Raw genomic sequence first — 17,118 nt, 5'->3', positions numbered from 1 at the left:
TATACACTGGCCTGTATCTGTCATTGCAATGTCATTCAGGACAATTCCAAGTCCTGAAAATGCCCCCATATTACACCTTTTTCTCCCCTCTCCCTGCCTTCAGCACCTCCAGTGCCCACTGTCTCCATATCAAAGATGTAATTTCTTCCATTGCTAGAATCACAATAAGTCTACAGCAGAATACCAATAAGTCCACTCTAGTCCATATTTTATTTCCCAGTCCTGAAGATTCTGGGATGGTGATGCCCACTCCACCTCTAACTGGAAGGGGGCCTTGATCCCATACAGCTGATGGATGGGACTCTCTTGCTTACAGTTGTAGACTCTTCTGGTTCCTTGGTATGGTGACTGTCCATCCTCATCTCCTTGCTAGTTGTCCTGGGTGAGTCCAATAAACTGGAGAGTAGACGTTACAGCTCTGCTAAGCCTCAGGGCCCAGCTGGCACATGGACAGTCCAAAGATTCAAATTTCATGGACGTACACCTATCAACTCCAGCACCAACTATAGATTCAAATAGAATGGACAGAAAGAGGCACATATAGAGAAGTTACAGCTGAGTGCAACTCTGTCACACTCGGGAGCACAAACTCCAATGTTAGGGTCCACTGGCAAGGCATCAAACTCCAGAGCTATTTGCCATGACCATAGGATCTGGGTGTCTCCAGAGCCCTCAGGAGCCCCACTCTGCGGGGTAGTATCTACTTTGGCAGTCTATGAGATCCTGCTGAGACATGCATAAGCGTTACCTCTGCGATGACTTTCCGACTCACTTTGAAGTCTCTTAGCCAGACAAACTCATTTGTCTTTAGCTTTCCTCTCTTTTGGTCAAGGTCTTTTTTAATATTCTAATTTTTAAAAACATTATTCTACTTTTACTTTTTATTAGTTCTTTCTGCATTTTATGTCTCTCTGTCCTATGTATAAAACTACCATTACTATTTCATTTTCTTATTAAAAGTATGTGGCTATTTTACTGACTTCATTTTTTAACAAGTTTTAGATCACAGAAGGGTTACAACTGTGAGAGGGGGAGGATCATTGGTGCAGGGTGTCGGTATCAGTGACGGGGCGATACTTGGGAGGAAGTTCACCTGGGTATACATATAAGGCATATAAATGTGTTCAAATGCTCATGGGGCATTGTCACAGTGGGTGGAGATTCACGCAATAACCAAAAAAATATCAAATTCCCATCCAGGGGAACTCTACCACTTTCTCAAATGGAACAACAAGAATGTCCCAAGTACAGGGACAATGACTTGTGAAGGAGGATGGTCCACTGAAGGACCCTTTATATTGACTGACCATGCTTATGAGCCTTTGTTCTTGAGACTGAAATGTAGCCTAGTGATATAGGGTGCCTACTCCAATGTGATCTCTCTCTCAGCTGAACTTAGCATATAAAAGCAGTAATTTGCCCCCAACTCCAGGGATGAGCTTCCCTGGCTTGGAGGGATTGCTACCAAGTACAAACGAGCAACGCATCTGGGAAAAAAACCAAACCAAACCAAACCAACCCAAAAAAACCTTGACCAAAAGGGGAAAAGCTGAAGACAAACGAGTTTGAATGGCTAAGAGAATACAAAGTGAGTTGGGAGGCCATCTCAGAGGTAGTGTTTACGCACATCTCAGCAGGGTCTCACCGACAGCAAAGCAGATATGATCCCGAAGAGCGAAGTTCCTCAGGAATATGGAGACATCCAGATACTACAGTCAGAGCAGACAGTTCAGCAACCTGGCCCCTTACCAGTGGGCTCTACTCTGGTATTTATGCTCCCCAGTGTGACTAAGACCCAGCAGTAGCTTCCCTATGCATGACTCTTTTTCCTTCTATATGAACCTATAATTAGTACTGGAGTTGGTAGGTATACATCCACGAGACTTAAATCTTTGGGCTGTCCATGTGCCAGCGAGCCCTGAACTTCAACTGAGTTGCAACATCTACTCTTCAGTTCAATGGACTCACTCAGGACAACTAACAGGGAGGAGATGATGGACTAACAACATATGAAGGAACCGAGAGTACTTACAACTGTAAGCAAGAGAGTCCCATCTACTGGATATAATCCCATATTCGAAGCCCCCCTCAATTAATGGTGGAGTGGGTATCAGTATCCCATACATAGTCCTCAGGATTGGTAAACGAACTATAGACTAAAATAAACTTACTAGTATTCTACTATAGACTACTTGTGATTCTAGCAATGGAAGAGACACCATTGTTATGGAGGCAATGAATGTTCTGGGGTTAGGAAGAGGGAAAAACAGGTGCAAAGGAGGGCCTTTTCAGGACTTGGGCATCATCTGAATGACATTACAATGTCAGATACAGGCCATTATATATCCAGCCATAATCTACAGAGTTGAATGGGAGTATACACTACAATGTAAACTACAATCCATGCTTAGTGGAAATGCTCCAAAACGTGCTTATCAACTGTGATTAATGTACCACACTGATAAAAGATGTTGCTAATGTGGGAGAATGTGGGAGGGGTGGGGAGTGGGGCATATGTGAGTCTGCTATATATTTCCTATATAACATTTATGAAATCGAAGTATCTTTTAAAAAATAAAATAAGTGGAAAAAAATATGCCATACTGGGGAGCAGATGTGGCTTAAGCAGTTCAGTGCCTATCTCCCACTTGCGAGATTCCAGGTTTGATTCCTGGTAACTTCTAAAGAAGACAAACAAACAACGAGCAGACATTGAGCAAAAGCAACAAGCAAGACAATGAACAAAAACAAAATGAGCAGGAAGCGGATGAGGCTCAAGCAGCTGAGTGCTCATCTCCCACATGGGAGGTCCTGGGTTTGGTTCCCAGTGCCTCCTACAAAAAAACCAGACAGACAACAAGCAATAACAACGAGCAGACAAATGAAAACAACAACAAACAAAAACAACAAGCCAACAGATGTGAGTCATTTCATGGGGGAAAAATATGTCATACAAATTTGAAATTATACAACTTTTATTGTAAGTTTGCTGCTTGAAATGGTAATCTTGCTTTCAATTTGTTGTCATTTCCCCTAAAATGACTCTGTATTTATATTCTTTGTGGATTATCATTTTTTCTGTTATATATTGGACTTTCCACTGAAATGGCCTTTAAAGAAAATTTACTTTATTTGGTTTATTTTATTTTTTTAATAAACTTTTAAAATTAAATAGATCACATAGAATGTTACATCAAAAAAAACATAAGAGGTTCCCATATAACCCACACTCCACTCCCCCACCCCAATCATTTTTGTAAATTGTATTTTTTTGAAGATACATACATCACAAAAAAGGTTACATTATAAAAAAACACAAGAGGTTCCCATATACCCCCCATCCCCCACCCCACTCCTCCCACACCAACAACCTCCCCATCACTGTGGCACACTCATTGCATTTGGCAAACACATTTTGGAGCACTGCTACACCACGTGGATAATAGTGTACTCTGTAGATTATACTCCTCCCCAGTACATTCAGTGGGTTATGGCAGGTTATATATACTGTCCAGCATCTGACCCTGCCATATAATTTAGGACACTCCAAAGTCCCAAAAATGCTCCTCATCACATCTCTTCTTCCCACTCCCTGCCCTCAGCAACTACTGTGGCCACTTTCTCCCCATCAATGATACAATTTCTTCTATTAGTAGTCACAAAAGTTTTATAGCAGAATATCAGTAAATCCACTCTAATCCATATTTTATTCCTCCATTCTGTGGACCCTGGGATTAAATCAAATTTAATTGCTGAATCTTCCACTAAGCAAAATATAAACCAACAAAGAGATCTGAGGTAGAAAGAAAAAGAACATGAAGACTAACAAAATATAAACAAAAGTCTGCTTGATTAAGCATTCTGCATCAGTGTAATAAGTAACATAGCATGAACTGAAGGTGTGATACAGATAGGCAGAACAGGATTTTAAGTTTGGCATTAAGTTTTATTATTTGAAGTTTTTCAGAATCTCCAAATATTTGATATGCCTTCACCTATATTCATTCACTGTAAAGCTAAATAAAATGTTCTGAAGCACAGACTGAAAATCAACTATGGTCCAAAAGTGGGAGAAAAGGATTTTTATAATCTGTAAAATTATGTACCATGTGATAAAAACCACCACCACCACTACTTCTCAAGCACTACTTCTACTTAAAAATCTCTGAAGATAGAATTCCCTTTGGGGTAAAAAAAAGTTACATGAGATTCCGCTTCTGGCTATTGATTTTTAAGGGAAAGAGGGCTTGTTAACAGAGTAGAGGTTTAGAGAGAAACACTAATCAATTTAACATTGCAAAATTACAATTAATTATTTTAATATATGAACCCACACACAAACCTAGTTACTAAAACTCTATTCACTCAATTAGACTTCTAAAATGACTCTAATTGCTTCTTGGCCTTTTGGCTAAGATCAAGTGTAAAATGACTCTGAAATTGTCTAACAGTTATCACTGGTCAGAGACAGCTTTGAATGAAAATTAATCATTATTATTTCAAAATAAAAACACAAATTTCCATTTCAACTTGTCTGCTTTGCATAATAACTAAAGAAAAGCAACCAAAAAAAGGACAAATTAACTGGTTATTTAGTGATTAGCACTGTTTAATTTACTACAATTACAGCTCAGTGACAGCAGTTTTCTTTCACATCAGAAGAAAATAATGCTATGATCTTTGAACCTGTATGAAAAATTGTGCTAATAAGAAAGTCAGAATTATTTAAGAGTGATTAGGAAATGGAACTTACATAAGTTGGTGTTTCCAAGCTATCTGTGTTGACCAGTACTGGAGGAGGATTTGCCTTTAAAGAAAGAATTGTGAATAAGTAAGCTTAACAGGGAAATGAAAACATTGCATATTAATGTTCATAAATGTTAGAGGCGTATGAAAGATTCGCTATTTCTTAAATTATATATGAGCTTTTCATATGCTAAAAACTATATCTAGTTTCCAGTACCAAAAGGAAAAACTTAGATATAAGCAGTTAAATTAGATTTGCTTTTGAGAAATGAATTGCTATTTCTGCTAAAATAGACAAAATTTTCTAATCCCTTGCAAAAAATTTCACCCAGCTTCTCATAAAATCCATAAATATTTTTAGTACATAAACAATTCTTCCTGTGTTGCTTAGAAATCCTTATCTTTTCTATTCCCAAGGAAACCCACAAAAAAATGTGTACCACACTAACAAACAAATCAATCTCCAACTTTTAGAATATTGGAAACACACTCTTAAGGCAAAAGCCCCCAATTTTTTTCAGCTCCAATTATTTTTCTCCACCTGTTCACCACAGCACAAAAACATGCTGAATAACTTACATCTAAGTAAGTTTGGATTGAAAAAGGTCTTGGTTTTCTGGTTAAGTTAAAATGGATTATTATGTAAGGGCAACTAAGAAATAAAATGCAATCAGTATCAAAATAAAAAACAGATCAGAAAACTGACATCTCTCAAAATTATCTCTTTACTATACATTTCAGATGATAAAAATATCAATAATGTGACATTTTAATAGACCAAAAAATATGATCATACTTTAAATAAATTTTAGCAGGTATTTTTTACAAACATTAATAGTTTTTCTACTCCTAACTAAAGAAGTACAAAAAGGCTGTATGAAAGAACATTAAACACAAAATATCATTTTCTTCTAAATGTATAGGCTTTTTTAAAAAAAGTACATATTCTGAGTTCCAATGTTTCATATTATTTTTGGCAAAGTACTAGGTACTGGATCCAAATAGTCACATGATAAAATGCTTAAAGAAACACAGTTTCAGGGTTATATAATTGTTTACAATATTTATTGGAAGTACCTAAAACAGCCGGCTAAAAATGAGTAGGTAATATTTTGCTATAACATGATATTAACTACTTTACGTGCAGATGTACCTTTGAATATATTGTCAATGTTTGAATATTTCAGTGAAAACCAAACCTAACCTAATTGACAAACACACTATTTGTAAGATTGTTATTTAAGCAAAGCTACTCACTCAACTTACAGACATTTAAGAATTCGGGACTATTGGAACTGTTCATTTTTCAACGATCTACTGGGATTCCCCAAATTGATATTTCACTTCATTAAAAAAAAAAAAAAAAAAAGGTAAAACATCACCTTATTATGCTTAAGTAATTAAATTAGGAGAACAAGAAAGAACCCAGTCACTTAAAGTTCCTAAAGGAGTTACCTTTCTCAAAAATTATAGCAGAAAGCCATTTAGTTCCCTGGGTCCATTTATCACCAAACATTCAGTGGAAAAATTTATTTTTTTTAAATCAAATTAATCCTGTAATTATTAAAATAATAGCTATTTATAAGCATCAAATCATCACTGGTTCAAGTCATTTAAAAAGACTGGATGATATTAAAATATATATGAACAAAATGATATGAGGTGTGACATTTACTTCAAAATAAAAAAACATGAGGAAGGGATGAAAGGGAGAAGCATGGATCAATTACGAGTAGACATGAGTTAGTGACTACTGTAGTTGGGTGATGGGAATTCACTGTACATTTGAGTATTTTCAAGTTTTCCATAATAAAAAAGTAGAGCAAAAAAATCATATTGCATAAAGTACTCAGTTTGTAAGAGGTTAATTTCTAAGACAGTTGTAAAATACCAAGGGTAAGAGTTGCCAAGATATTAGCATTCACACCACAAAATTGATTTTAATGTGTAAAGTTCATTTCAGAATAAAGAATATATATACTAATAAGATCATTTTTAATTCTAACTTAAAAATAATGACTAGATCAGTAATATATGGGAAGTAGTTTAATTTCCAGATGTATCTCAGAGTTAACATGACTGAATGATCATACCTAAAAGGAAACCATGGGAATAAAAGGACTTGAAATTGAACAAAAATCATGACTGTTCACTTTAAGGATTAATAAAATATTTCAATAAAATGGTCAGGATGATAAAAACCCAGGAATTTGAAAAAGGTGTATCACAAATAAGGTCTAAAAGAAAAGTCTATAGAAATGAAGCATAAGAGGCATGATGATTTGATAATATCAAATTTAGCCACCAGAAGTAATGAATGAATGTATTAATAAGTGGGGAATTAAAACATCTACCTTGGAATAAATTATACCCTTATCTACAAACTTAAGATTTTCTAAGATCCCATAATACAAAATTCAAGAAATGGTAACACTTCATAGTCTCTAATTCGATGGAGAAGGGCATGGGAATGATAAGATAGTACAGTTTGAATGGGCTTGAGGGGTATGACATACAATTCAGAAACAGGAAAAACAGATCTACCCTAGCATCAGAGGTAAAGCAGAAGCTACCACAGAAGGAAGAGACACAAGGAGAGGCTATCTCGAAAGGAAGAAACACAGAAAAGCTCAACTGCAGAAAATACATACTTTCAGACAGCTGAAGTACAGGACACTAAAACTCAAAATTAGAAAATCTGACTAATTTAAGACATGGGAATCCTTAACCAGGACAGTAAGCAGCAGTACAGGTAACAAGTAATTATCAACTTTGCTTAGGAGGAAATCAAACAATAACAACAACAAAAAAAATACTTGAAAAGAATCTATGTGGAGGGAAATGGACTTGGCCCAGTGGTTAGGGCGTCCATCTACCACATGGGAGGTCCGCGGATCAAACCCCGGGCCTCCTTGACCTGTGTGGAGCTGGCCCATGCGCAGTGCTGATGCGCGCAAGGAGTGCCGTGCCACGCAGGGGTGTCCCCCGCGTAGGGGAGCCCCACGTGCAAGGAGTGCGCCCTGTAAGGAGAGTCGCCCAGCGTGAAAAGAAAGTGCAGCCTGCCCAGGAATGGCGCCGCCCACACTTCCCATGCCGCTGACGACAACAGAAGCGGACAAAGAAACAAGACGCAGCAAAAAGACACAGAGAACAGACAACCGGGGGGTGGGTGGGGATTAAATAAATAAATCTTAAAAAAAAAAAAAAAGAATCTATGTGGAAATTATTTCAAGTAAAGAACCAACCTCCTCTGCATCTCATTTTAAGTGATGCTGTATCTCAAGATTAGGTTCTAGGTCTCTTTCTTCCTCACTCTACCAGTTAGTGATATATGACTACAAATTAACCACAAGTGTTACTGAAACTCATTTTCTCTATCTGTAAAAAGATAGTGCCATCTGCCTTTACCCAAGAGAAGCATGGAGTCTCCAGTGAAGTAATATAAAGGAAAACATGTCCTAAACCACAGAAAGCTACACAAATGCTTATCTATTACAATGTACTAACAATATACACTACTGTATATGTTTCAACTGCAACAATAATGAAGCCCCATAATTCACTTAGAGGCAGGGGAAAATATATCCCAAAAAGAAAAACTAACAACCCCCTAAAGAAGTTAATAATAAGACTTTAAAAATAAAATACATAATTTTTCTCACACAACTTTTGCTATTCTATTTCACTAATGGTCTTATTATGACTGCTGCTGTAAAAAATTAAAACATCCTTAAACAATTTGATGACATATTAAATTTTTAAAAATTCTAAGATCTAGTTATTTAAAAATAGGCCATAAATAAATGTTTAGAAACTGCTCTTTTACAATGTACACTGTATCTCTCCTTCTTAGCATTTATCAAAACTTCATTATGTTATTTGTTTAGTGTCTCTCTCTTCCTCTCCTACTAAATTATAAACAAGTGTTTCTCAAATGCAGAACTCAAAAACCCCAGAGAATACATCTTGAATTCTAATTTGAGACACACGACATTAAAAGGTTAAGTGCTTTTAATCATCACTTAGGTGATGACTGTGTATTGAAGTGATTATAAAAACAAATGGAAATAAGGACACTAGAGTCAGGTGTTAGTGCTTAGTTAAAAAAGGGTTATCCAGATAATCCAAAATATGCTATTATATTTAAGATGACTAGTAAAATGAAAATATATCAAGTCCTGCTTTAGATTGTATGAATGATATCATCTTTAAAAGATTCAACACACTTGCTTTGTGAAACTTGAAAGGTCCTGAGCAACAGGATGTTTTGCTCTGGATATACCTCTAATAGTTTCTTACATGTCATGTGGGAGTTAGTTAGCTTTTCTACTGCACAGATAGTAGGCTCCGAGAGGACAGGGACAATGTTATTTATATTCATCTTAGTATCTATATAATTGGAATGATTAAAAATAAGAATGAAAAATAATCCACTCCTAAGCATGTATTTGAAAATGAAAATAGGACTTTACCAAAAAAATAGCCATAAAACATTACATAATAGCTCTTCACAAGTGAGAGGAAATAAAGGTATGAAATATCTGGTTTTAAAGCAGAATATTTACTCTGTGATGGAAATGAGCCTGTGTATTTAATAAATTGGTTATCACAGGCATGATTATATGATTACATACCAAGTAGGAAGAACTAGCATCTGTTTTTCACCTATTACATAATCAGTTTCTGTGTGGAGAAATGGAGGCTCTGAGAAGTTAAGTAATTTCCCCACCATCACACAGGCAGAAAGGAATGCGGTCAGAAAGTGGTAGAGTCAGGACTATAAAGTACATGCTCTTTCTACAACTTCAAGTAGCCACTCAATATATCTTTCTCTGTACCACTCTGCAAAATAATCATAATTCCTATTGCAGAGGACTTTCATAAAGTTCAAATGATATGGCCAACATAAAAGTACTGAAAAGTATAAAAGAATATTTTCTTAAAAATTAAAAAATAAAGAATTGAGGTATATTATTTGACTGACCCTCAAATTCATTCTGAATTAGTTTTATCTCCCATTTTAACAGATAAAGGGATATAAAACTTAGGTTAAGTCACTTATTTGAGTGAAAATGGCAGGACTAGATTTTAAAATCTTGTGATTCTACTTCTATTATAACCTGATACATCAAAATGTATCTTCATATCTTCAGAAGAAAAATTATTTCCATATAATGTTAAAATTGGATTTTATATTTTTTAAGTATGAGTTACAAATTTATATAGGGGCAACATTTTTAATGGGTTATATTAATTTTATACTCAATTAATCAGGAAAACCTTTACTTAATCTGAAAAATGAGGCAAGGCCATAGGTTTCTCACATAACATAAATTGTTCAACTATCTTCAGTTGATTTTTTGTACCGTATTTAAAATCTAAAGTAAGGCTAGAGGGAAGCAGACTTGGCCCAACGGATAGGGTGTCTGCCTACCACATGGGAGGTCCGCAGTTCAAACCCCGGGCCTCCTTGACCCGTGTGGAGATGGCCCATGCGTAGTGCTGATGCACGCAAGCAGTGCCGTGCCATGCAGGGGTGTCCCCCACGTAGGGGAGCCCCACATGCAAGGAGTCCGCCCCATAAGGAGAGCCGCCCAGCATGAAAGAAAGTACAGCCTGCCCAAGAATGGCACCCCACACACGGAAAGCTGACACAAGATGACGCAACAAAAAGAAACACAGATTCCTGGTGCCGTTGATAAGGATAGAGCGGTCACAGAAGAACACGCTGCGAATGGACAGAGAGCAGACCCGGGGGGGGGGGGGATAAATAAATAAAAATAAATCTTTAAAAAAAAATAAAGTAAGTCTAGAGAGGATAAAGAGGTCTTCCTCTTACGTATATATACTGAAAGAATTATGAGAAAAAACTAATAATATGAATAGTAGGATCTAAATACTTATCAGCTGCTATGCTGTGCATTTCACATGCATTAATTATCTTTTCAATAATTTTAACAGTATTTCCAGTTAGTAAGACTATCATTTTCAGTCTTATTTAAAGATGAGTAAATAGACAATCAGTGTAGTTAAGTAAACTGCTCAAAGTTATATAGCTAGTTAAGAGATATGACTTGAATTTCAACTCAAGGCAATCTGAATTGATTGTATTTTATTTCTCAGTTCAATTTCTTCCCTGCAAGTTAAAAGGAACAGCTATCTGGATTTGTCTATTCAATTCCCGTTGGTTTTATATGATTTAATTTTTAATAAATTTCGTAAACAAAGATTATACAGAAGTAGTAATACAGTAACAGACGGAATTCTTGCAATACATGTATTTTTTCCTATAATCTTATTTATATGGATGCTTATTAATGTTCTTTTCTAAGAGAAGGGAAGGAGGCAGGGAAGTAAGTGATCATGGTTTATATCCCATTTTCCCCCAATGTGGTTTATTTTGAAACTGTGTTTACATAGCAAACATACTATTTGTACTTAGATTTTATTTGCATATTAATAATAACAAAGACGTCTAAAAAAAACTCTTATTCATATATTAAATGATATTGAGATCTTTCACTTCAAAGATGATGGTTATTATACTTAGTAGTAATACACCATTATTTTGACTTTGGATGACTCTATTAAAAGAGTAATTTATTTGTTCTTAAGTCATCCTTAGAACTAAAGGTCTAAAAAATAAAAATTTTCAGATTCCCTGACATTTGGCTATTATTTTTATTTTTTGATTGTTACATGTCAAATTTTTTTAAGACTAAACTTTTAATTTTAGAATAGTTTTTGATATACAGAAAAGTTCTGATGATAGCACGTAGGGTTCCCCTATATATCCCACGCATCAGCTCTTATTTCTAAATAATAAAGATGAAATATATTATTCAATGAAATGATAGAAACATGACTATTTACAACGAAGATAATTATATCCTAGAAACAAAATGCTATATTAAAAGATACATCCAATAGAGGCTTAGGAGGACAATGATTTTCATTATCTTTAGAGAATAAACAAAATTTTCTAAAACAAAAATACTTAAACTGTTTCACACAGATTTACAAATAAAAGTATAACAAACTTAAGGAGGTTCAATATTATAGAGACAAGTTTAGAACATGCCTACTTCACAGGCAACCTAATAAAATAGCAAATGTTGAACCCATTGTATACTAAATCCCAATTATTTAGTTCCCTAAAAATATCAAATAAAGCCCAAAGTAAATTACAAAATTCAACAAAGGAATAATTTTAAAAAAATTTTTTAAGGAAACAAACAAAACATTAAAATTAAAAGCAAACCAAGTTTTTATAAAGGAAAATAAACTAATAAAAACCTGTGGTATGGTGGGTAGGATGACAGTATTCTCAGCAGGGACTGGCAGGACAGGGATCACAGGGACAGTGGGAGAGGAGGGAAGTACAGCTTCTGTTGGCTAAAAAATTATCAATGACAAAAATCAGGATAAACACCAAAATAAAAGGGAAACAAAGTTGTGATATAAATTATGGTTTTTAGAAATAACTGAAAAACAGGTAAAATATACAGTACTACAGTTTGAGAAAATACTCTTCAGAAATTATTTTAATAATTATACCAGCAATAATTTAAACGACTGTTGTTACAATGAAAGACTGCTCTTTAAATGTATAAATGAAAAACAATAAATGATAATGACTTACAATACCCTCCTCCACCAAGAGACAAGACACTCATATTTCATAGCCAAATATTTTTGTAGCATTCAGAATATATTTAACTACATTCACCCTTGTACTCAGAGAACCAAAAGTAATTTTATTAGCCCAACAGGCAGGTATTAAGATTTACCAAGGCACACACACACAAAAAAAGGCAAAAGGATTTGAAACCTAAGTCTATTCAGTTTTAAATAATCTGTACAGATGATCTCTATTATCATAATAGTAATAACCTTCCTAAACCAACCTACACACCATTCATTAAGTGTCTATTATTTGCCAGATAGATCCAAGAGAAATGGTTTTATAGAAGAGGTGCTGTTTTGAAATGTGAACGCTAATTAGGAAATTGCAAGGCAGGTAAGAGATGAGGTATTAAGGACTTTTAAGGCAGGAAGTTAGGTAATCATCTTAAATTTTTAGGAAGATCATTCTGACAGCAAGGAAAACAAACAGCATGAGAAGAAAGAGTTGTAGAGAATCCCAGTGACACAATTTAAATGAAGTTGTAGATTTAGCTCAGTGGTTGAGCACCTGCCTTCCACATGTGAGGTCCCAGGTTCGATTTGGGACACCTCCTTAATAAAATTAAAATAAAATTTAAATAAAATAAAATAAAGTAAATTACTATATTTGGCTTGATTCAGTTATTTTTCAAAAGATGTAACTAGAACATACAAAAGATGCTTTGTAACAAGAATCAATCCTTATAGACTGGATTAATTCATAAATATTTACTTATGAGAAATGCTAAATTCAAAGAGGAAAATGTGCATCAACAGAGAATTATTACAACAGGAAACAAATGATTAAATCTGAAAATACACTATGCTCATTGTATAAATGACATACAAAATAAAATTACAATGTCCTTTTTGCCTTTTAATTAGTCAATCAAGATTTATTTAAAATGTATGCAAATATGTCCTTTAACCCTGCTGATAGATACAGAAATTACTAAAATCTTTAGGAAAAGCAGTTTGGCAGCAAGTATCTAGAGCCTTAAAAATGTGAAAACCCTTTGACCTAGTAATTCTGGAAATCGACCTTAAGGGGATAATTTAAAAAGGAAGTATTTCAGTAATCTTAATATATTCTTCTAGGCATTTGTTTATAATTGGGGCAATTTGGAATATTCCATACATCCAGGGATGCTAGAATGTTTAATATTGATAATTACATAAGATTAAATATTATACAGCAATTAAAGATCATTTGTAGGGGAGTAGATATAACTCAAGTGGTTGAGCACCTGCTTCCCATGTACAGGGTCACAGCTTTGCTACTCAATACCTCCTAAAAGAAAACAAACAAACAAATGAAAAAAGCCAACCCTTATCCAGGAGCGGATGACGCTCAATGGTTGAGTGCTTACTTCCCATTTACAAGGTCCCAGGTTCATTACCTCCTTAAAACAACAACAACAAAAATCATTAGTAATAAGAGTTTATAGATGATATAGGACATGGTTTATGACATAGCTTTAAGTAAAAAAGGGAAGGTGAAAATCATATTTCTGAAAAAAAAAAAAGGAAAGAAATGTTTGAAAAGTTAATCTTTTAAGGACAGGACCATGGATGGTTTTTTCTTTCTGCTTCTTTGAGTTTTACTTTTCCAGTTTCAACAAACGGACAAGTAGTAATTTTTATAATGGTGAGGGGTGGAATATCTACCGTGCATATTAAGAGAAAGCTTGTTATTATGCCCTTTTGCCATCACATTCTCTGGAAAATAAACTGCAATTTTATTTCACATTAATTGTTCTAAAAGATGCTATGAATTTCAATATTATTATAAGATTATAAGAGTAGATGAAGAAGCTAGGGATCAACTTCAACTCTTCATTTTACAACTAAGGCTCAGCTTAGAAAATTTATCTAAGTGATAGGGAATTAGGAAAAGAATTTCTGGACTCCTGTTACCTAGATTTCTTAATTCCTGGAGGAGAGATTTTGAACCATTGATTTTCTTTCCTCTATCTCTTTCTTTTCCATGTTCCTAGTCAAAAATAAACTTATTTAAATTCTCTGAATACATTTAAGTCATTCAAGAAATATTTACTGAGCATGTAATTAGATGACAGGGCCTATATTAGGTATTTTATAATGCTTATAGTTATGATTCAAATATTATTAAAATACAGATTTACTGAACTTGATATTATTTTGCACAGAGGATTTCCATCATTCAACTGTTAATATTTACCTTATTTTGTACTTTCTATTTGCCCTGCTGGTTCTGTGTTTATTTTTTTCACCTTTATATTGAATTCCTTTGGATTGTTTATTTTTTCTTATTCCATTGTATTTTTCTCTACTAGTTTGAAACTTGTTTGTTCATTTGTTATTACTTTGGTAGTTACCCTAGAAATGACAGTAAACTTAACTTATCCAAGTCTAAAGTTAATATTTTACTCTTCTCCCACATGATACAAAGTTCCTATTTAAACATCTTACAATTTGTTACTGTTGCCATGCATTTTAATTCTATTTTTAATCTCATGAGAAACTACTATTGTTTTTCATAGTTGAGGCTCATTTATATTTTCTCACATATTTACCACTGTTTGTTCTTCTTGCATCTCAGACATTGTATCTAACATAAGTTCCCTTATATCTAAGGTAAAACTTTAAAAATTCTCAAAAGTGCAAGTATGATGGTGATAAAATATCTTTTCATTTATCAGGAAATGTCTTTATTTTACCTTGTACAGAATTCTAGGTAGACAGTAATTTTCTTTCAGCACACTGAAGACTCCACAGTTCACTCGCTTCCATTGTTGCTGTTGAGGAGGAAGCAGTCAACCTACTGTGTTCCTTTGAATATAATCTGACCTGTTTCTTGGCTGCTCTTAAGATTTCCTTTATTTTTGGGTTTCTCTAAGTTGTACTATGTAGACAAGTGATTTTCTAATTTATCTTGCCTAGGATCCCTTTGTTTCTTAAATCTATACATTAGGAACTTTCATCAGTTCTGGAAAATTCTTAGCCATTATCTTAAATACTGCCTTAAAATTCATTTTTTCTTTCTCTTTTTGTAATTCTGAGCAAATGCTACCTTCTGTCTCTTCAACCTCTCTTGTACTTTCCAGCTTTTTGTTTATCATTCAACATTCTGGATAATTTCTTCTGACCAATATTCCAGCTCATTAATTGGTTCTTTGTTAAACTACTTTTAATTTGTTATTGCAGTTTCATTCAGAGAAGTTTCTTTTTGTTATTGCATTTTCATTCAGAGTTGTTTTTTGTTATTTTCCAAATCTCTAGCATTTTTTATAGTTTGCTTTTTTTTTTGTTCTTCCCCTCCTTGTACCCCACCACGCTGTTTTTGCTGTCTGTGTCCATTCACTGTGTGACCTTCTGTATCTATTTCTCTTTTTGCCTTCTCTTCTTATCTTTCTCCTCTAGGATTTCCTAGGGTTTGATCTTGGGGACCTGTGATGTGGAGAGAGGTTCCCTGTCAATTGCGCCACCTCAGTTCCCAGTCTCTGCTGTGCTTTACCTTGACTCTCCCCTTCATCTCTCTTTTGTTGCATTATCATCTTGCTGCATGACTCACTTGTGTGGGCACTCAGTTTGCCATGCGGGCACTGGCTTGTATGCAGGCACTGGCTCAGTACCTGGGCACTCAGTTCACCCACGCGGGCATTCACGTGGATACATGGTTTGCCATGTGGGCACTTGGCTCACCATGCAGGCACTGGCTTGCTGCACAGGCATGCTTTCTCTTCTTTTTCAGGCCCCGGGGATCAAACCCAGGTCCTCCCATATGGTAGGCAGAAGCCTTATCACTTGAGCTACATCCACTTCCCTGGTTTGCTTTTCTTGCAAATAAACTCAAAATAATTCATTAGTTCCTGGAAAACAGCAAATACAACTGTTTCAGCATTTACACCAATAATTTAAGTATCTGAAGTTCTCACACTTTTTTTTTTTTTTTAAATGTACCGGGACCGGGGATTGAACCTGGGACCTCATATGTGGGAGGACCAGCACTCGACCACTGAGCCACATTGGCTCCCTTGAGTTGGCTTTTTTTATTTGTTTGCTTGTTGTTGTTATTTTTTGGAGGCACTGGGAACCAAACCCGGGACCTCCCATGGGTGGGAGGTGGACACTCAAGTGCTCGAGCCATATCCATTCCCTGCATCAGCTCTTGTTGATTCTGCTGGTCCTCCGTCAAGGTGACTTGTTCCCTTGTGTTCCAGGCTATTTTTCTGTGCTAGTTCCTATACCATTTATATAGGAATAATATTGAGACCTGGGATGAAGGTACTTTGCTCCAGAGAAAAATTGTGTTTGCTTATGCTAGAAGCCTAAGGATGTTCTAGTTTCTGACCATCTTAAAGAAAGTTTAAGGCTTCAGATGTTCTGGACTATCCTGGCACTACAGCGTTTGATTCCAATTCCACATGAGGGCTGATTTACTTCTGGTTTATCCTTATTTTAAATACGCAGCTCTTTTAAGATTCCAGCCTAATATATGAAGGGTTTCCTAATAACTTTCCCCATCTTGTGTGATTCCTGGTTATTGATTTCTGTCCCCCTTGGCCTATATTCCATATCCAAAATCTCTAGCAGCATAATGGGGAGGGGAACTGAAGGCCAATGATTGGGAAGTTTATTTTTCACTCTATACATTTAGTCCTGTCTACAATTTTTTTTTTTACCAGGTGCCCAACTCACTTTATCAAAAAGAAGAAAAAGGAGAGG

At 35.1% G+C, this 17,118-nt stretch overlaps 1 protein-coding gene across 15 annotated transcripts in view; it reads right to left on the bottom strand.

Moving 5' to 3' along the window:
* Window positions 1-17,118, bottom strand: part of DLG1 (discs large MAGUK scaffold protein 1) — a 281,505-nt gene that overhangs the window by 134,088 nt on the left and 130,299 nt on the right. For 8 of the 15 annotated variants that reach the window (XM_058295595.2, XM_058295596.2, XM_058295597.2 and 5 more), the window contains one exon: window positions 4,754-4,807. In XM_058295595.2, coding sequence (XP_058151578.1) covers window positions 4,754-4,807 — 54 coding nt within the window. Of the gene's footprint in view, window positions 1-4,753; window positions 4,808-12,042; window positions 12,142-17,118 lie in introns of all 15 variants that reach the window. The other 7 variants (XM_058295590.2, XM_058295591.2, XM_058295594.2 and 4 more) reach the window with 1 other exon arrangement.

This window comes from Dasypus novemcinctus, chromosome 4 (genome assembly GCF_030445035.2).
Source record: "Dasypus novemcinctus isolate mDasNov1 chromosome 4, mDasNov1.1.hap2, whole genome shotgun sequence".
NCBI lineage: Eukaryota > Metazoa > Chordata > Mammalia > Cingulata > Dasypodidae > Dasypus > Dasypus novemcinctus.
Note: the sequence above shows the minus strand (reverse complement) of the source record. Positions and strands in the feature narration are given on the sequence as shown.